This window comes from Plectropomus leopardus, chromosome 10 (genome assembly GCF_008729295.1).
Source record: "Plectropomus leopardus isolate mb chromosome 10, YSFRI_Pleo_2.0, whole genome shotgun sequence".
In the NCBI taxonomy this organism is placed as follows: Eukaryota; Metazoa; Chordata; class Actinopteri; order Perciformes; family Serranidae; genus Plectropomus; species Plectropomus leopardus.
The window spans coordinates 31,515,680-31,535,468 of NC_056472.1; the positions used below are offsets into that span (position 1 = coordinate 31,515,680).

General features: G+C 38.3%; 1 protein-coding gene and 1 long non-coding RNA gene across 5 annotated transcripts in view; one reads left to right on the forward strand and one right to left on the reverse strand.

The window, feature by feature from the left end:
• LOC121949609 (ras-associated and pleckstrin homology domains-containing protein 1-like) overlaps window positions 1-19,506 on the forward strand; it is a 97,275-nt gene extending 77,769 nt beyond the window's left edge. For all 4 annotated transcript variants that reach the window (XM_042495348.1, XM_042495350.1, XM_042495349.1 and 1 more), the window contains 6 exons: window positions 7,575-7,718; window positions 7,842-7,952; window positions 8,958-9,056; window positions 9,203-9,323; window positions 10,273-10,403; window positions 13,946-19,506. In XM_042495348.1, coding sequence (XP_042351282.1) covers window positions 7,575-7,718; window positions 7,842-7,952; window positions 8,958-9,056; window positions 9,203-9,323; window positions 10,273-10,403; window positions 13,946-16,282 — 2,943 coding nt within the window. In that variant the 3' untranslated portion in view covers window positions 16,283-19,506. The remainder of the gene's footprint in view (window positions 1-7,574; window positions 7,719-7,841; window positions 7,953-8,957; window positions 9,057-9,202; window positions 9,324-10,272; window positions 10,404-13,945) is intronic.
• Window positions 7,651-9,256, reverse strand: LOC121949611. The gene is made up of 4 exons (XR_006106252.1): window positions 9,175-9,256; window positions 8,997-9,069; window positions 7,979-8,042; window positions 7,651-7,738 (listed from the first exon to the last, which is right to left on the reverse strand). It is a non-coding gene; the product is annotated as an uncharacterized LOC121949611 (long non-coding RNA).
• Window positions 19,507-19,789: the final 283 nt, after the last annotated feature.

Here is a 19,789-nt window from a genome sequence, read left to right on the forward strand (position 1 = left end):
GTGTCTCGGCACGCTATTTTATGCTGTTTTGAGGTTTTCCAGCAGTTTTTGGGACATGTCATATTTTGACATTTTTGCCTTACTATAGCCTTGCTTTTTTAGTCATTTTTTCTGACATTCAAAATTAGGGTGTTTTTTGCTGTTTTTGCAAATTTCTATGCTATGGCGTGTCTCAGCACACTATTTTATGCTGTTTTGACATGTTTCCAGCTGTTTTTGGGACATGTCATATTTTGACATTTTTGCCATACTATAGCCTTGCTTTTTTTCGGTCATTTTTCTGACATGCAAAATTATGGTGTTTTTGGCTGTTTTTTGCAAAATTCTATGCTATGCGTGTCTCTTGGCACGCTATTTTATGCTGTTTTTGGTGTTTTCCAGCTGTTTTTGGGACATGTCATATTTTGACATTTTTGCCTTACTATAGCCTTGGTTTTTTGGTCATTTTTTTCAACATGCAATATTTATGGTGGTGTTTTTGTCTGTTTTTGAAACATTCTTTGCTATGACGTGTCTTGGCACGCTATTTTATGCTGTTTTGAGGTGTTTCCAGCTGTTTTTGGGACATGTCATATTTTGACATTTTTGCCTTACTATAGCCTTGCTTTTTCGGTCATATTTTTGACATTCAAAATTAGGTGGTTTTTGGCTGTTTTTGCAAAATTCTATGCTATGGCGTGTCACAGGACGCTATTTTATGCTGTTTTGATGGTGTTTTCCAGCTGTTTTTGGGACATGTCATATTTTGACATTTTTGCCTTACTATAGCCTTGGTTTTTTCGGTCATTTTTCTGACATGCAAAATTATGGTGTTTTTGGCGTGTTTTGCAAAATTCTATGCTATGGCGTGTCTTGGCACGCTATTTTATGCTGTTTTGAGGTGTTTTCAGCTGTTTTTGGGACATGTCATATTTTGACATTTTTGCCTTACTATAGCCTTGGTTTTTTGGTCATTTTTTCGACATGCAATATTATGGTGTTTTTGTTTGTTTTTGAAACATTCTATGCTATGGCGTGTCTCAGCACACTATTTTATGCTGTTTTGACATGTTTGCAGCTGTTTTTGGACATGTCATATTTTGACATTTTTTGCCTTACTATAGCCTTGGTTTTTTGGTCATTTTTCTGACATCAAAATTTTGGTGGTTTTTGATGTTTTTGCAAAATTCTATGCTATGGCGTGTCTCAGCACACCATTTTATGCTGTTTTGACATGTTTTGCAGCTGTTTTTGGGACATGTCATATTTTGACATTTTTGCCTTACTATAGCCTTGGTTTTTTTGGTCATTTTTTCAACATGCAATATTATGGTGTTTTTGTCGTTTTTGAAACATTCTTTGCTATGGCGTGTCTTGGCACGCTATTTTATGCTGTTTTGAGGCGTTTCCAGCTGTTTTTGGGACATGTCATATTTTGACATTTTTGCCTTACTATAGCCTTGTTTTTCGGTCATTTTTTCTGACATGCCATCAAATTCTGCTGTTTTTTGGCATGTTTTTGCAAATTCTGATGCTATGGCGTGTCTTGGCACGCTATTTTATGCTGTTTTGAGGTTTTCAGCTGTTTTTGGGACATGTCATATTTTGACATTTTTGCCATACTATAGCCTTGCTTTTTTAGTCATTTTTCTGACATCAAAATTAGGGTGTTTTTGGCTGTTTTTGCAAAATTCTATGCTATGGCGTGTCTCGGATGCTATTTTTTATGCTTTTTTGTGTTTTCCAGCTGTTTTTGGACATGTCATATTTTGACATTTTTGCCTTACTATAGCCTTGGTTTTTTGGTCATTTTTTTCGACACTTGCAATATTATGGTGTTTTGGTTTGTTTTTGAAACATTCTATGCTATGGCGTGTTCTCGGCACCTATTTTATGCTGTTTTGATGGTGTTTTGCAGCTGTTTTTGGACATGTCATATTTTGACATTTTTGCCTTACTATAGCCTTGGTTTTTTTGGTCATTTTTTCAACATGCAATATTATGGTGTTTTTGGCTGTTTTTGAAACATTCTTTGCTATGACGTGTGTCTTGGCACGCTATTTTATGCTGTTTTGATGGTGTTTCCAGCTGTTTTTGGGACATGTCATATTTTGACATTTTTGCCCTTACTATAGCCCTTTTTTCGGTCATTTTTTGACATGCAATATTATGGTTTTTTTTGTTTTTGCAAATTCTATGCTATGGCGTGTCTCGGCACCTATTTTATGCTGTTTTGAGGTTTTCCAGCTGTTTTTGGGACATGTCATATTTTGACATTTTTGCCTTACTATAGCCTTTTTTTTTTTAGTATTTTTTCTGACATTCAAATTTAGGGTGTTTTTGATGTTTTTGCAAATTCTATGCTATGGCGTGTCTCGGCACACTATTTTATGCTGTTTTGACATGTTTCCAGCTGTTTTTGGGACATGTCATATTTTGACATTTTTGCCTTACTATAGCCTTGGCTTTTTCGTCATTTTTCTGACATGCAATATTCTGCTGTTTTTTGGCATGTTTTTGCAAATTCTATGCTATGGTGTCTCTTGCATGCTATTTTATGCTGTTTTGAGGTGTTTTCAGCTGTTTTTGGGACATGTCATATTTTGACATTTTTGCCTTACTATAGCCTTGTTTTTCGGTCATTTTTCTGACATTCAATATTTAGGGTGTTTTTGGCTTTTTTTTGCAAAATTCTTTGCTATGGCGTGTCTCGGCACAACGCTATTTTTATGCTGTTTTGAGTGTTTCCAGCTGTTTTTTGGACATGTCATATTTTGACATTTTTGCCTTACTATAGCCTTGGTTTTTTCGCGGTCATTTTTCTGACATGCAATATTTGCTGTGTTTTTGGCATGTTTTTGCAAAATTCTATGCTATGGCGTGTCTCGTTGGCACGCTATTTTATGTTGTTTTGAGGCGTTTTTCAGCTGTTTTTTGGACATGTCATTTTGACATTTTTGCCATACTATAGCCTTGGTTTTTGGTCATTTTTTCTAACATGCAATATTATGGTGTTTTTTTTTTTTTGCAAAATTCTATGCTATGGCGTGTGTCTCGGCACGCTATTTTATGCTGTTTTGACATGGTGTTTTCAGCTGTTTTTGGACATGTCATATTTTGACATTTTTTCCATACTATAGCCTTGTTTTGGGTCATTTTTTCAAGACATGCAATCATTATGGTGTTTAATTGCCATGTTTTGCAACATATACCTATGAATGACTTGGTGTTCGGCAAACCTATTACATTATGGTGGACTGTTTTTGAGACATGTCATAGTGACTTTCAATAGAAAAGAACATGATTTCAAAAAAAGAAGCCATATTTGGGTTTTTTGGCTTTTCTGTTTTTGCAACATTCTTTGCTATGGCGTGTCTCGGCTCCCTATTTTAAGCTGTTTTGACATGTTTTCAGCTGTTTTTGGGACATGTCATATTTTGACATTTTTGCCTTACTATAGCCTTGGTTTTTCAGTCATTTTTTCAACATGCCATATTTGGCTGTTTTTGGCTGTTTTTGCAGCATTCTTTGCTATGGCGGGTCTCGGCATCCTATTTTATTCTATTTTATGGTGTTTTTAACTGTTTTTGAGACATGTCACATTTTGACATTTTTGCCTTACTATAGCCTTGGTTTTTCACTCATATTTTCGCCATGCAATATTATGGTGTTTTTGGCTGTTTGCAACATTCTATGCAATGACGTGTCTCAGCACGCTATTTTATGCTGTTTTGACGTGTTTTCAGCTGTTTCGGAGACATGTCATATTTTGACATTTTTGCCTTACTATAGCCTTGGTTTTTCGGTCATTTTTTCAACATTCAATATTATGGTGTTTTTGAACGTTTTTGCAACATTCTTTGCTATGGCATGTCTCGTCATCCTATTTTATGCTATTTTATGGTGTTTTTAACTGTTTTTGACACATGTCATATTTTGACATTTTTGCCTTACTATAGCCTTGGTTTTTCGGTCATTTTTTCAACATGCAATATTATGGTGTTTTTGGCCGTTTTTGCAAAATCCTATAGTATGGCATGTCTCGGCACGCTATTTTATGCTGTTTTGACGTGTTTTCAGCTGTTTTTGAGACAAGTCATATTTTGACATTTTTGCCTTACTATAGCCTTGGTTTTTCGCTCATATTTTCGACATGCCATATTTGGGTGTTTTTGGCTGTTTTTTCAACATTCTTTGCTATGGCCTGTCTCGGCAACCTATTTTATGCTATTTTATGGTGTTTTTAACTGTTTTTGAGATATGTCATATTTTGACATTTTTGCCTTACTATAGCCTTGGTTTTTCGCTCATATTTTCGACATGCAATATTATGGTGTTTTTGGCCGTGTTTGCAACATTCTATGCCATGACTTGTCTCGGCACGCTATTTTATGCTGTTTTGACGTGTTTTCAGCTGTTTTTGAGAGAAGTCATATTTTGACATTTTTACCTTACTATAGCCTTGGTTTTTCGGTCATTTTTTCAACATGCAATATTATGGTGTTTTTGGACGTTTTTGCAACATTCTATGCAATGGTGTGTCTCGGCAACCTATTTTATGCTATTTTATGGTGTTTTTAACTGTTTTTGAGACATGTCACATTTTGACATTTTTGCCTTACTATAGCCTTGGTTTTTCAGTCATTTTTTTCAACATGCAATATTATGGTATTATTGGCCATTTTTGCAAAATTCTATGGTATGGCATGTCTCGGCAACCTATTTTATTCTATTTTATGGTGTTTTTAACTGTTTTTGAGACATGTCATATTTTGACATTTTTGCCTTACTATAGCCTTGGTTTTTCGCTCATATTTTCGACATGCCATATTTGGGTGTTTTTGGCTGTTTTTGCAACATTCTTTGCTATGGCGTGTCTCGGCTCCCTATTTTATGCTGTTTTGACATGTTTTCAGCAGTTTTTGGGACATGTCATATTTTGACATTTTTGCCTTACTATAGCCTTGGTTTTTCGGTCATTTTTTCAACATTCAATATGATGGTGTTTTTGAACGTTTTTGCAACATTCTTTGCTATGGCGTGTCTCGGCTCCCTATTTTATGCTATTTTATGGTGTATTTAACTGTTTTTGAGACATGTCATATTTTGACAATTTTGTCTTACTATAGCCTTCGTTTTTCGCTCATATTTTCGACATGCAATATTATGGTGTTTTGTGGCCGTGTTTGCAACATTCTATGCCATGACTTGTCTCGGCACGCTATTTTATGCTGTTTTGACATGTTTTCAGCTGTTTTTGAGAGAAGTCATATTTTGACATTTTTGCCTTACTATAGCCTTGGTTTTTCGGTCATTTTTTCAACATGCAATATTATCGTGTTTTTGGACGTTTTTGCAACATTCTATGCAATGGTGTGTCTCGGCAACCTATTTTATTCTATTTTATGGTGTTTTTAACTGTTTTTGAGACATGTCATATTTTGACATTTTTGCCTTACTATAGCCTTGTTTTTTCGCTCATATTTTCGACATGCAATATTATGGTGTTTTTGGCCGTGTTTGCAACATTCTATGCAATGACGTGTCTCGGCACGCTATTTTATGCTGTTTTGACGTGTTTTCAGCTGTTTTTGAGACATGTCATATTTTGACATTTTTGCCTTACTATAGCCTTGGTTTTTCGGTCATTTTTTCAACATGCCATATTTGGGTGTTTTTGGCTGTTTTTGCAAAATTCTTTGCTATGGCGTGTCTCGGCAACCTATTTTATGCTATTTTATGGTGTTTTTAACTGTTTTTGAGACATGTCACATTTTGACATTTTTGCCTTTTGCCTTTGCCATTTTTGCCTTGGTTTTTCGGTCATTTTTTCAACATGCAATATTATGGTGTTATTGGCCGTTTTTGCAATATCCTATAGTATGGCATGTCTTGGCACCCTATTTTATGCTACTTTATGGTGTTTTTAACTGTTTTTGAGACATGTCATATTTTGACAATTTTACCTTACTATAGCCTTGGTTTTTCGCTCATATTTTCAACATGCAATATTATGGTGTTTTTGGCCGTGTTTGCAACATTCTATGCCATGACGTGTCTCGGCACACTATTTTATGCTGTTTTGACGTGTTTTCAGCTGTTTTTGAGACATGTCATATTTTGACATTTTTGCCTTACTATAGCCTTGGTTTTTCAGTCATTTTTTTCAACATGCAATATTATGATGTTTTTGGCTGTTTTTGCAACATTCTATGCAATGGTGTGTCTTGGCTCCCTATTTTATGCTATTTTATGGTGTTTTTAACTGTTTTTGGGACATGTCATATTTTGACATTTTTGCCTTGCTTTTTCAGCTATTTTTTAAAATGCTATATTAGGGTGTTTGGGGCAATTTTTGCAATATTCTATGCTGTGGTGTGCCTTGGCATGCCATTTTATGCTGTTTTGAGGTGTTTTCAGCTGTTTTTGGGACATGTCATATTTTGACATTTTTGCATTTTGGGTCCTTTTTTCCACCTGCCATATTAGACTGTTTTTGTCCATTTTTGCAACATTGTATTCTGCGAATTTGGACCACGTGCTATAGTATGTCGTTTTGACGCAATTTTGGACCCTGTGCTATAGTATGACTTTGTAATGCAAATTTGGACCCTGAGCTAATTTATGACTTTTTGACCCGATTTGGACCACATGCTTAGGTATTACTTTTCAGACACAATTTTTGACTTTTTGACATGATTTTGGACAACATGGTATAGTATTAATTTTGCATGCTATTTTGGATGGCATGCTTTATGATGTTTTCATGATATTTTCAACAATTTCCGCCACTATACCATTGTTATATTTTGAATGGCACATTTCACACATCAAAAACCTTTTTTTTTAACCAATTTCAACATTTTTAATGACATTCTACAGTGTGATATTTTCATTTTTATTTTCATACTATACTATGCTTTTTTCATCACTATTAAGGACACACTATACAAAGATATTTAATGACTTAAAAAAAAAAACATACTTTTCTATTATGTTTTTATTACATTTTTAATGACATACTGTACTGTGATATTTTTCTGACATTTTTGATGACATGGTATACTATGATGTGTGTATATTTTTAATTACCCACTATACAATGACATTTTCATAAGCACAGATTATACTATGGTATTTTTATTTTTATAACATACTTTATGATGTTTCAATAACATTTTATACTAGTAAGTTTTCATAATGTTCCAACTACATACTTTACTGTTTTATGGCATACTATGCTAAGACTTTTTTAAATTAGACATATAGTCTATAGTTTATAGTATGACTTTTTATCACATTTTATGATGTACTACTATGTCTCTGTTAAGTGTCTTTGAGTACTGTGAAAAGCACTCTATAAATAAAATGTATTATTATTATTATTACTATTTTAAATCAATTCCTTACTACTTCTAAATTTACTGCCACTCTGCATTTTGCTTAACAGTCATGTAGAAACAGATGACAATGGCATGAATACCAAAAGAATCAAAATGAGTTCACCTGATTTAGTAGAAGATCCAGAAAGCAGACCAAACAATCTTTCAACACATTGGACTGAAACGTGTCTGTTGTGTCTCTGTATGTCACAGGAGTGTTTCGGTGGCAGCTCGGTGTCCGTCCCAGAGATGGAGGGAGTGCTGTGGCTGAAAGAGGACGGGAAGAAGTCTTGGAAGAAACGTTACTTCCTGCTGAGGGCTTCTGGCATCTACTATGTTCCAAAGGGGAAGGCCAAGGTGTGTGTAACAAAGGGAAGCTGAGAAAGTAATAAGGAGAAAACAACAGTGGTTAGTTTAACAGCAATGATTAAATGTAGCACTAAAAGAGAGATACTTGAAATGAAACGTGTGTTTGTGTAGGCATCCAGAGACCTGGTGTGTTTCCTCCAGTTGGATCACGTTAATGTCTACCACGGCCAGGACTACAAGAGCAAGTACAAGGCTCCGACAGATTACTGCATGGTGCTGAAGGTACATTCACACACACATTCATTTACCTGATGGTTTGGGCAAAACTTCTACTCCTGTCTGGTTTGCGGCTCCACAGTCTTCCACTGCCACCTGGTGGTGGAACAGATAAATGACAACTACTTAAAGAAGACATACTTCAACAGTACAACGTTTGTTCAAAGTATTAATACTGCCATTTGATTTTCATTTTAGACAGTAAATTCCTCGTACTTTGTACCTTGTAAATACAAATAAAAATACAAAATACAACAAAAATACTATCTTTACAGTGTTTGTAACAACAAAAGTTACAGATGTAGTAAAGGTACTGATGGTGATCTCAGTCGTGAAATTCTGGACCAATATCGATGTTTAAAATATCAATTTGGCTGATAGCCAATACTAATGCTTTTTGTTGTTGTTTATATTTATTTCCCATTTTCTGCCAGGTAAACAATGAAACCATTACAAAAAAGTAACTGTTTTAAAGTCATTCAGTCTGTCATTGCACTACCTTAGAATGAGCACAAATTCAGGATCTTCAAAATAACCTTAAACATGAAAAACATGTTTTTCAAAAATCTGCTTCAACGACATTTTACTAAATATCATCATAATTTCCCCGCTAATATCTATTTTATATCACTGCGAAAACATCAGCAAATCAGCTTCAAACAACTGTATTTAAAACTACATTTTACAAGATTACATCCGAACACAAGTTACCCTACGCCCAATACTTATTTTTACTGAGTAGAGCTTAAATGCATCATAATGTTACTCAGTGCAACCTCTGTTAGACGGCTAACAACTAGCGATAACTAGCTCTAGTTAACATTATCTGGGACAAAATAAGGTGCATCCTCTAACACAACGATAGTGAGGTTACTGCGTCCTAGCTTGATGTCCCAGGAAACACGACAAAGGGACGCTGTTTGTCTCGAGTCTTGCTTTTTAGTCAAAAATGCACCCAGTCGAATAATTCTGTGTGTGTGTGTGTGTGTGTGTGTGTGTGTGTGTGTGTAGCACCCTCAGATCCAGAAGAAGTCTCAGTACATCAAGTACCTTTGCTGTGACGATGTCAGAACACTCCAACAATGGATCAACAGTATTCGAATCGCCAAGGTAACAGCTTGTCCTGTCAGAAAACATAAAATGTTGCTGCATGTATAGTATGATAATGAAACGGTGTCTTTTACACACAAACTCTGTCGTCATCATATAGTTGCATATGTGCCGATACCTGTCTGTCTGTCCATCTGTCTGGTCAGTACGGGAAGCAGCTGTACATCAACTTCCAGGAGGCTATGAGGAGGACGGAGGCGGCCTACGACTGGTCCTCCCTCTCTTCTTCCTCCATCAAGTCTGGATCCAGCTCCTCCAGCCTTCCAGGTCTGTCGGTCTGATTTGGTTGAGATACAGTTCAAAATCTCAATGTTTGATTTGAAGCAATGTGGTACAGGTTATACAAAAGCAGCAAAATTCACCAAAAACATTTTCAATGTTAACCCTTAGGGAATATATATATATATATATATATATATATATATATATATATATATATATATATATATATGAAATATATATTCTCTATATAATAATACATATGCATATACACACACACACACACATATATATGTATATATATATATATATATATATATATAGAGAGAGAGAGAGAGAGAGAGAGAGAAATCTACTTTGTTGGTTTTTTAAATTTGAAACATAGCGGCAGCATCACAAAAACCTGGCATTTAAAGGGTTAACATTCTGAAAATTAATAAATATTTGATATTTATGATTAGCTAATGGTGGTGATTAAAAAAATTAACACAAAATTAACTTAATATTTTTTATAGGCTGATTTTGTAAAGCTAATTTTGTGAGCAGAGCGGTATTTGGCACTGCACAAAAAATAATGTATAAAAATCAGTGTTGCTACTAATTACTGACATATCCAAGGCTGCAATAATACCAAAAAAAATCTAATCGGCATACAGTGTGTTGGTTTTTTTTTTAAACTATAAACATAGTGGCATCATGACAAAAACCTGGCATTTAAAAGGTTTAAAAATGTTTAACAATTCTTAAACTTAATAAATATTTTATATTTATGATTAGCACTGACACAAAAAAAAAAAATATAAAAATAAATTCAATAAAAGTAGAAAATAATATTAATGTATAATATTTTTCAAAGCTTGATTTTGAAAAGAGCATTTTGTGCAGAGTGATACGAGTGTGTGTTATATTAAAGGGGGCCCTAAGGGTTTAATATTTAAAAAACAATAAGCATCATTATCAGAAGGAAACTGAAACAAAACTTACTTTTGCACCCCAGAGTCCCAGTCCAACCACTCGAGCCAGTCGGACAGTGGCGTCTCAGAGATGACATCATCAGGCCACACCCGCTCCCAGAGTGTCGTCAGCTCCATCTTCTCCGACGCCTGGAGGAGAGGAACGCAAGGAGAGGTGTGAACATGTGCAAACACACTGTCCTTTCTCCTGTCATTGCCCTGATTACTTTGTGGACTACATTTCCCATGTTTCCCCTCTGCTTCCCTGCCAGCGGTCAAAGGTGAAGGGACGTATGCCAGTTCCTCTTTGTGCAGGAGGAGGGAGTAGAGGTTAGACAGGAAGTGATGTAACAGGCATGTTAATGGTTTGGCTGCAGCCGTTTAAACACTAACATTGTGTTGGTGCTTTGAAGAGACCAGTTTGCATCAGACTTATTGTACAATTTTAAAGGGAGAGTTCAAATGTTGTGGGTTTGTATGGGCTACTTATCCATAGACAATGTTTTACATACAGTAGATGTCAGTAAACACGTCCTCAGTTTGGACAAGCAGCAGGAGTATCGACATAGAAGATCAACAACACAGCTTATTTTAGCCTCCTAAAAAAAGTCCCATCCAAAAAAATCGATTTCAATTTAGGTGTATGCTATAATAAGAATATTTTTACTGCTTTTTACCTTAATGTATAACGAAAAAAGGAAGCCGAGCGGTCACTCTCCAGACTCCTTTAAGAAAAACAGCGATTTAAGATCGCTGAACACAGGAGCTGCTGGTGCACCGCTCCCTCAATCAGTTATTTAGTCTGCATCATTGTGCGAATTTGGCGTTTAAAAGGGTTTGTTCAGATTCACCAAAGTCACACAATAACACAAACAAACTTACTGACTGAGCAGTGGTAGACCAGCAGCTGCTGTGTCCAGCGAGCTAAAATCGCTGTTTTTGTCAATGGGGTCTGGTGGCTTTGATCAGAGCATATATTGGGAACTGAAGCCTTTTCCGCCTTCCTCGTCAGAACAGTACAAAGGTAAAGGTAAATAATACAAATAAAAAATAGTCTCAATATAGCATGCACATCAAGTGATATTGTTTGGGTTTTTTTTAGGTGAAACTTAAATATGTTTTGCCGTTGCTGACCCCTCTCCGCAGCAGTACATTACTGAGCTTCAGTATCGGCACTCCTGATGTTTCCCCAAATTAGAGGCGTGCCAACTGAAACATACTGAAGTTAATGCAGTGATGGATAAGTACCACATACAACCCCACTTCAAAAAATGTTAACTATCCCTTTATTTGTCATTGAATCTCAACGCAATAGCAGGATGGACACTGCGTGTCTGACATGTCCATCATGTCAAATCCACAAGGCCTCAACGCTGAGGTGCTAATGCGCTGTGACACCGAAGTCAATGTCCTGGATATGCACGCTATTTTCACTTTATCTGATCATGCTCTAAAAGACGATGTATGTTCACCTTGTGCTTTAGACGGCCTAACACTCGATTTAAACAGAAAAACTTCTAATTGCATTAAGAAGCTGAGCTTGAATATATTTACACCAAACCTTTAGCTGACATTCATAGGTGGTCAGATTTCATAGAAAGATGAAAACCAACATTTTGCTAGGTTTAATTTTAGGTTTACCTCAATACATTTGACTTTTTTTTTTTTTAGTAACTATTTGATGGGTTAGAGCCCCATTTTGTTTTTTGTTGTTGAGCCAAATAAATTTATCTGAATCAAAACTGACAAAACTAAACTATTTGGGTAGATATGAATTTACAGTGTTTATCTTACAAAGCACAACTGTTTTTCAACCCTGGAAAATGATGTATTTACATTACTGGTATTTTCTCCGGTGTTAAACTGCTCCAATCGAAAGAGCCCAGAAAAAAATGCAAATACAAAACTGCTGAACACAACTGTATTTCTGTTGTTACTCTGTACATATTTCTATATTAAATCCTAATGAATTTAGAGGTGTGGTTGTTGATTATCAGAAGTCCGGTATATAGTAAATCCCTGTTTTTAAATGGTTGCAGCTGAACTGTTGATTTGTTCTAACCTCGTGATGTGATGGGATGTCCTAACCAACAAACAATATAACAAAAAATGACACTATTTAGCCTACAGTTAGTTGGACCAACAATTTATGGCCAGATTGATAACATTTGGAGCAATTTGGGAAATTTTAGACCCAGTTTATAACCAGATTCTAACCTGTTCAATGCTTTTGAACACTGCTTAGTTTGACAGTTTACAAAGCACGTCTGGGGTTTTTGTTCTGTCACTTTTAGCATCAATTTATGATGATGAAAATGAACTTAAGCAAACTGGCCTGATTTCTTTCAAAAAAACATAAGAGAAAAGCATTGAGTCACTTAAGAGGAATTTACCCAGAAAATTAGCAAAAATAATTAGTTACAAACAAATTACTAGAAAAAAAGGAAAAATAAACAAAAAAATAAACGAAAACAAACAAGGAAATAACCTTAAAAGAGTGCTTGAAAACTAATGATTCTGAAAAATAATTTTGCACATGTAATTATGATAATCATAATATATAGTTTTTGGAAAATGTTTACCTAGCTATTTAAAAAATATATTTTCTAAACCTACAAAATCTTGCGATTGGTTTCTTGCAGATTTTTTTCATTTTTTCACCAACGTTTGAGCTATGTCTTGTTAAGTTACTTGTTGCCTTCTCCCATGTTTTTGAAAGAAATAAAAACCCATTTGCTCAGGTTTTTAAAGGGTTAAGCATTGGTTTTATGAGTTAAACCGCTAATACATGGATAAATAGATTGACTGACCTTAATGGTTCCACAGTGCCTCCTTCAGTGTCTTTCCTCAGTGGCTGCGGATGAAAAAGACGGCAAAACTTATAAATATAAAGTCCACCTTTAAAGGAATAGTTTGTATTTTTTGAAATGGATTTGTATGAGTTACTCACCCAGTCAGTGTATTATCTAGAACAGATGATCCCAGTTTGTAGAAGCAGACAGGAGCACCGCTGTGGAAGCTAAGCAACGCACTGCTGTGGATGGGGACAGAAGCAAAATATATTTTAGCCAAATAAAAAATAGCTATTACAGTTGAAGTGTACACAATATTTAGAACAGTAATTTTAACTAACTAAACTCTGGAGCTGCTGCTCTACCGCTGCCTCGATCAGTTAGTTTGTTTGCACTTTTGTGTGACTGTAATGAGTCCAAAGTAACCTTTAAAAAAACAAATAGCAACACATCAGTTAAGGAATTTGTTCTTTTTTAAAAAGAAAGTAATGTCCGATTCCATTTCCCAGTTCAAGCATTAATTAAGTGCTTTTGAGGAGATTTAAAAATATCAAGATATATATCGTGTTTCGAGATATAGTCTAAAATTACTGCAATATGATTTTCAATAGGTAAAAAAAAACCTGTGATCTGTTTATAACTGACCTTACTAGATGTTGCCGTGTGTGAGTTTCAGTAGTGTTCTCAGACTGCACTGGTTTGATTTCTCGCATCTTGTTTGATTGGTTACAGAAATGTGACATGTTAAGAGTTGTTACTCGTTCTAACTTTGTTTCTCTTCCCCCACTCCTTTTTCTTGTGTCCTCTATTTTCTATCCTACAACCTCTACGCTTCCTCTTCCTTTTCACGGTTCCTTCTCTTCCACATCATGTTTCCCTCTTTTTCTTTTGTTGCTTTCTCTTTTCTCTCTGTTTTTCTCTCCAGATGATGAGAATCGACCCTATCAGTAGGCCCATGCCTGTGCAGATAATCTCCCCCCAACCCCCGCCCCCGGCCACCTACACCGCAGGCCTCGCCCAATCTGAGGATTCCCCCCCGTCACCACCTTCGCCTCCCCCACCTCCGCCTCCTCCCATAGTCTCAAGTGTGGCCCATCAGCCAGCACCAACCCCCTCATATGTCAAGTACAGCACGCTGGCTCGCCTGCAGAGCCAGAACCAGTCCTGGACACAGTCGGCAGGAGGCGCCCCAACTGCCCTTCCTGCCCAGTCAACCAAATCCAACTACAATACCCTCCCAGCTACCTACAGCACCTCCTCTCAGTTACCACCATCTCCTCCCCCTCCTCCTCCACCAACAGCTCCGGCCCCTGGCTCAGCCATGGCAGCACTGAAATTTGGTCCATCTAGCCCCTCTGCTCTCCCACCGCCACCCCCACTTGAGGACGATATGGAGGAGGAGTCCTACCTCCCGCCTCCTCCACCGGAGAGCCTGGAGGCCAACGGGTTGCCTCCGCCTCCCCCTCCGGAGCCCATTGCCAACAATCACTTAACCAACACTGGCCTTCAGCAATTCCTGGCACAGAAGTTTCCTAACATGGTGTACGACTTCACGCCAGACATAAGCGAGGATAATTCTCCTCCTCCGCCTCCTCCCCCACCTCCAACTGACCTTTCGCCTCCAGCCTCGCTGCAAATTCACCGGCCTCTGTCTCCAAATGCGCCACCTCCTGCACCTCCCAAAACCTTCACTGGTGGTTTTCCCCCTCAAACTGCGCCCAAACCTTCAGGACCTTCTTCCCTTCCGATTGCCCTTTCACCCGTGTCGCCAACGCAGCCCTTCAGTGGTCACGGGCCCGTTAAAAAGCAGCAAAGCTTCTCAACGGGACACTCCCCAAATCAGCCACCTCCCACTCTGCCAAAGCAGCACAGCCTCTCTTCCAAAAATCTTGCTATCTCTCCCTCTTCCTCCTCTTCTTCTGTCTCCATCGCTGCTGCTACCTCCTCATTGGTCAAACAGATTGTCAATCAGTTCCCTGGAAACTCTGCTCCATCCTCTCTGCCCGCCTCCAACTCTATGGAGGGATCGAAGTTCTCTGCTCCTCAGTCTCCTCCAGCAGTCAAGGCCAAACCAAAGTGGCAGCCAGGAGGCGTTGTGGCGTCACAGTCACCAGAGTTCCCTCCACCTCCTCCTGATAACTCCTTAGGAGAGTTCCCTCCTCCTCCTTCTTCCAAGACGGGCTCCCCTATAAAGAAGTCGCCTTCCACCTCGTCCACAGGATCCACCAAGCGGGGGCCTCCCCCAGCCCCACAGAGAGCCTCCTCCATCCGCTCCAGCTCATCAGGCGAGACCCAGGACGAGAGGCCAAAGAAGGTGGAGAGTCTCGTCAGCAAATTTGGCCAAGCTCCTCAAACAGGTACCTCGTCCAGCTCCTCGTCAGCGACTGGGTCTCCTTCGAAAGATTCCTCCAATCTTCCAGCTCCGCTTCCTAAACCGGGGAAGCTCAACTTGGCTAACCTCCCGTTGGCGCTGCAGGGGCTGCAGACAGGCCAGCACATTCAGCCCTCTGAGTTCCCGTCCCCACCTCCTCCACCTCCCCCCTCCCAGCCCGCTCACCTCGACTCACCTGACTACTTCCCACCTCCCCCCAGTGACTTTGAGCTTTTCCCGCCTCCTCCCCACCCATCAGAGTTTCATCACCCCCCAAAGGTTGCTGTGGTGAACCCCCAGCCTCAGATGCAGCCTCCTCAACAGTCGGCAACCTCCTTGTCGTCTTCGTCATGGAAACAAGGTTCGCTGAAAAAGGGGGCGGCCCTTCCTCCAACTCTGAGCCGGCGGACCAGCAACACAACCCCGTATGACAATACAATGCCCATCTCGCCACCTCCTCTGTCTCAGACCCCACCTCCCTCCCTGCTCTCTTATTCTTCCTCCTCTCCTGTCCCGCCCACCTCCCCAAAATCACCAGGGCCGAGCTCCCTGGCACTAAAGCCCCACTTCCTGGAAGACCTCAACCGCACCCTTAAGAGGAAGTCAGTGTCTCGCCACGGCTCCCTCACCTCCTCCCACCTCATCACCTCCTCTAAGATGGAGCCCGTGGGCACCATGGATGACATGGCGCTCCTCCCACCCCCTCCCCCCGAGCTCCTGCAGCAGCAGCAGCAGGGTGTCCGAGGTCATTCCCACACTTTGTCCCGCCACCACAAGCACTCCCACTCCACCAAACATGCCAACATCTCAGGCTATGCAACGCTGCGGAGAGGCCCGCCTCCCGCTCCGCCAAAACGGGACCAAAGCACCAAACTGACCAGTGACTGGTAGGGAGCACGGACACTGGCTGGAGCCTAAGAACTGAACTGACTATTTAGGTCTCATGCAGAGAAGAAATAATCAATGTCTGTCTTGACTCGTCCGTCTCTCCTCATCCTAAACCATCCACCCTTGGATTCCGAGCAAGTAGCAAGTCGTCTTTCCTACTCTTAATCCCAGATTATGATTGTTCCTATTATCCTCATTATTACTATCATTACCAATACATGTTTAACCCAATGACATGAGTAAAAATATATATATGTATATATATATCTGTATACAAGCAAGCCAGAAAAATCATCTATCAAGCTTTTTCACAATGTCTGTGCAGCTTTGCATTGAAATATACAAAAGACAAGACTTGAACGACAACAGCAACAGAGACAATTTGCTGCACAATAACTGGTACTGCATGGAGCCGCGGCAATGGAAGTAACGCCAATGATGAAGGGAAGGACGCGTCAATGGAAGGATCAAGAAAAGCGAAAGCTGGATGATGTGTATAGAAGTGTATGTTGTGAACTAGGGGGGGTTGAGTGGGTGGGACGGGGGGGTGCATTGCCATTTATTTCAAACTTTTTGTGTGTGTTTTTATATAAGATTATTTAATACTGGAAAGATATTATAATTATTTTAAGTTTTTAAGAAGCGTCAAAAGAGAGTGAGTTTGACTGGACGTGGGTCTGTATTCTCAAAATATGTTAAAGTGTTGATCTGTGTTACCAAACTAGCATACAGCTTTTTCCACTGAGTTGGATCATGTCATCGAATAATGTTTCTTTAAATTTAGAGCTTCAAGGCTGATTGGTTGGTGATTTCCAATGAATAAGACTTGATAGTTAAATGCACACTGATTGAAGAAATACTTGTAAATCCACCAGTAAGGCTGTGCTCAGATTACAGTTGTTTTGAGTAAGGGTTGCACCGGTTTTAACGTAAACTGTGGTATGAAAGTTGACAGTTAATCATGCCGTTTACATTTGCTTATCTACAGTGTTGAAAAAAATGACTGAAAAATCTCTCTTGTGCATGCACATCTCCTTTCCCCCTTTTTACACATACTTCCATTAAAAGAGTGGTCTTAAGTTTCAATTATGATAAAGTGGTTGTTCAACCAAAAAAACTTCTGTTTTCATTCCTTTGAGGCTAATTGTAACTGATAAAAATAATAATAATAACAATAACAATAATCATAATAATCAGGTAAAAGCATATACCATGATACTGTAAAAAGAAAATTAAAAAGAAACGAAATATTTTCTGAAACGGAAAATAATAAATTGGTTTACTTTGACTGCCATGTGTGACTGACAAAAAATAGCATGAATAACGTTGAAAGTCTGTAAATCTTCATATTTATCCCCTGATCCAGAATGACACTAAATACACTTGCCAGTGATTATCTTAACTGCAAATTACCCCAGTGATCAAATAAATCTATGTCATAAACTTTTAAATTTTAGGTCAAGTACTTAAGTAAAAATATTGATTCTTCAGTTCAAGGAAGGGGTTACAATAAAGTTTTTGATGTTTCATTTAGATTCATTAATTGTTATATTAATAGAGTGCCTCAAAAATTTTTTTTTTTTTAGGCTGACGCGGTCACGTAAGCATCACCGTAGTTCCCTCATCAAAAAGCTTATAGGATTTTTTGTTGGATTTTCAATTATTACAGAAAATAAGCTCTTTGGGCAAACAAATGTTTATGATTTTTACAGGTTTTTTGTTCAGCAACATTATCATTACAAATGAACAGCAATTTTTAGTATCTTCAGCTAGTGTTAACCACAGACCTTATTTCAAGCATCTGACCCCCCCAAAAAATGCTGGGGTACTCTATAGAGTCATACAAAAAATAATATTAAGGACAATTGGAAATGATTAATTTGATAAACCGAAAAATCAAAACGAGAACCATTAGATTAATCGCCAACAAAATAATCATTCGGTGCAGCCCCACATCAAATAATGTTATACAAGTTGCTTTCACGTATTTCCTTTTCTCTGCAAAGTGAGATGTGTTGGAGGCCACCAGGATATGGCTTGCACATTAAGACCTTTTAACAAATCAAGATTTTAATTTGTTCATACCAAACACTTTTGCATTATCATGACTGTCCCCCAGACACTTAACCAGAACCTTCTTTAATCTGAGCTCAGCCTTAACGAGTCGGTCAGCCAGCGACATCAAACCAATTCTGGTAACAGACTTGTTAAAATAACAGACTTTATTCTGTTAACTCATCAGTCAGCTCTGCAGTCAGTCTGTTAGGTAACTGTGTCAAAGCTATTAAATCAAGCAGCTATTCAGCTACAATGAACTCTGTCTGAGCGAAGGTGATCGTCTATTTTAAAAGTTAATTAAAGCTGCAGGCAGGGATGAAAGGGCCCTCACACCCCCATGTATGTCATGGTACTGGTGCACTTCAGCTAAAGCGGTCGTTCATCGCTGTGAAAGTCGGATAATGCACGCAAAGAGTTTGGACCCTGGAGTGAGAAGTTCCATGTCATCTTGGTGTACATCATTTGTAGACCAAACCATGAAAACTTTATGTAAATCAATTAATTAATATTAAAACAAAAAAACTATCTGAAATGTTGAGTTTGAACCTTATTCAGGGCAGGTGAGTTTTACAGGTTGCTTCCCAGCAAAGAGTCTGAACAGAAACTTAAAACACAGTTCACCTGTCTAAAGGTTTAGCTCAGTTGGTTCGAGTGCTTAACTACAAACCAAAAGGTCATGGGTTCAAATCCCACCAAAAACAGGTGAATTTTACAAGCAGTCCAAACCACAGAGGGGAAAAAACGCTGACAATAGTTTAAGTGTTAGCTGGATTAGCTAGCTCTAAGAGTGTTTCAGGTAGTGAGTTTGAACTTTATCCAGGACAGGTGAGTTTTAAAGACTACTGTCCAAACAAGAGTGTGAAATAGCACGTCGAAAACATGTCACAAGGTTTGGCTCAGTGGGTTAGAAAGTCGATTGGGGTCTGTTACGTTGTGGGATTGAGACTTATTCGGGACAGGTGACTTTAAAGGTTGTTGTCCAAAGGTTTCCTAGGTCGGCAGTTGGCTGAAATTTAATGGATAATGGCAGAACTGGCAAAAACTGTACATAAACAAGGCAAGGACACAATTGTGTCACGAACAAACAAAATACCATACATTTGAATATTTAAACGTGTCAGTACTCTTTAATGGATAACTTATGTTATTAAATCATATTTTCTAAATTACCTCAGATTTTACTTTGAAATTTCTTCAATGATATTCCTTGATTTCGACAGACGCATCTGCCAATACTGGTTTTACCTGGTTTTATCGGCCAAAACAATATATCACTGAACTTAACATGCCTTCATTTGTTCTGCAATGTCCCAATCAGTGTCTAAACTGTATGAATCTACAGCCAAATGATATTTTATAGCATGAATAAAATAAAATATCGGCTGATATATCTGTCATATGGTGTTAACACGGAAAATTCAGTATTGGCAGTGACGTCTATCGAAAACTCAA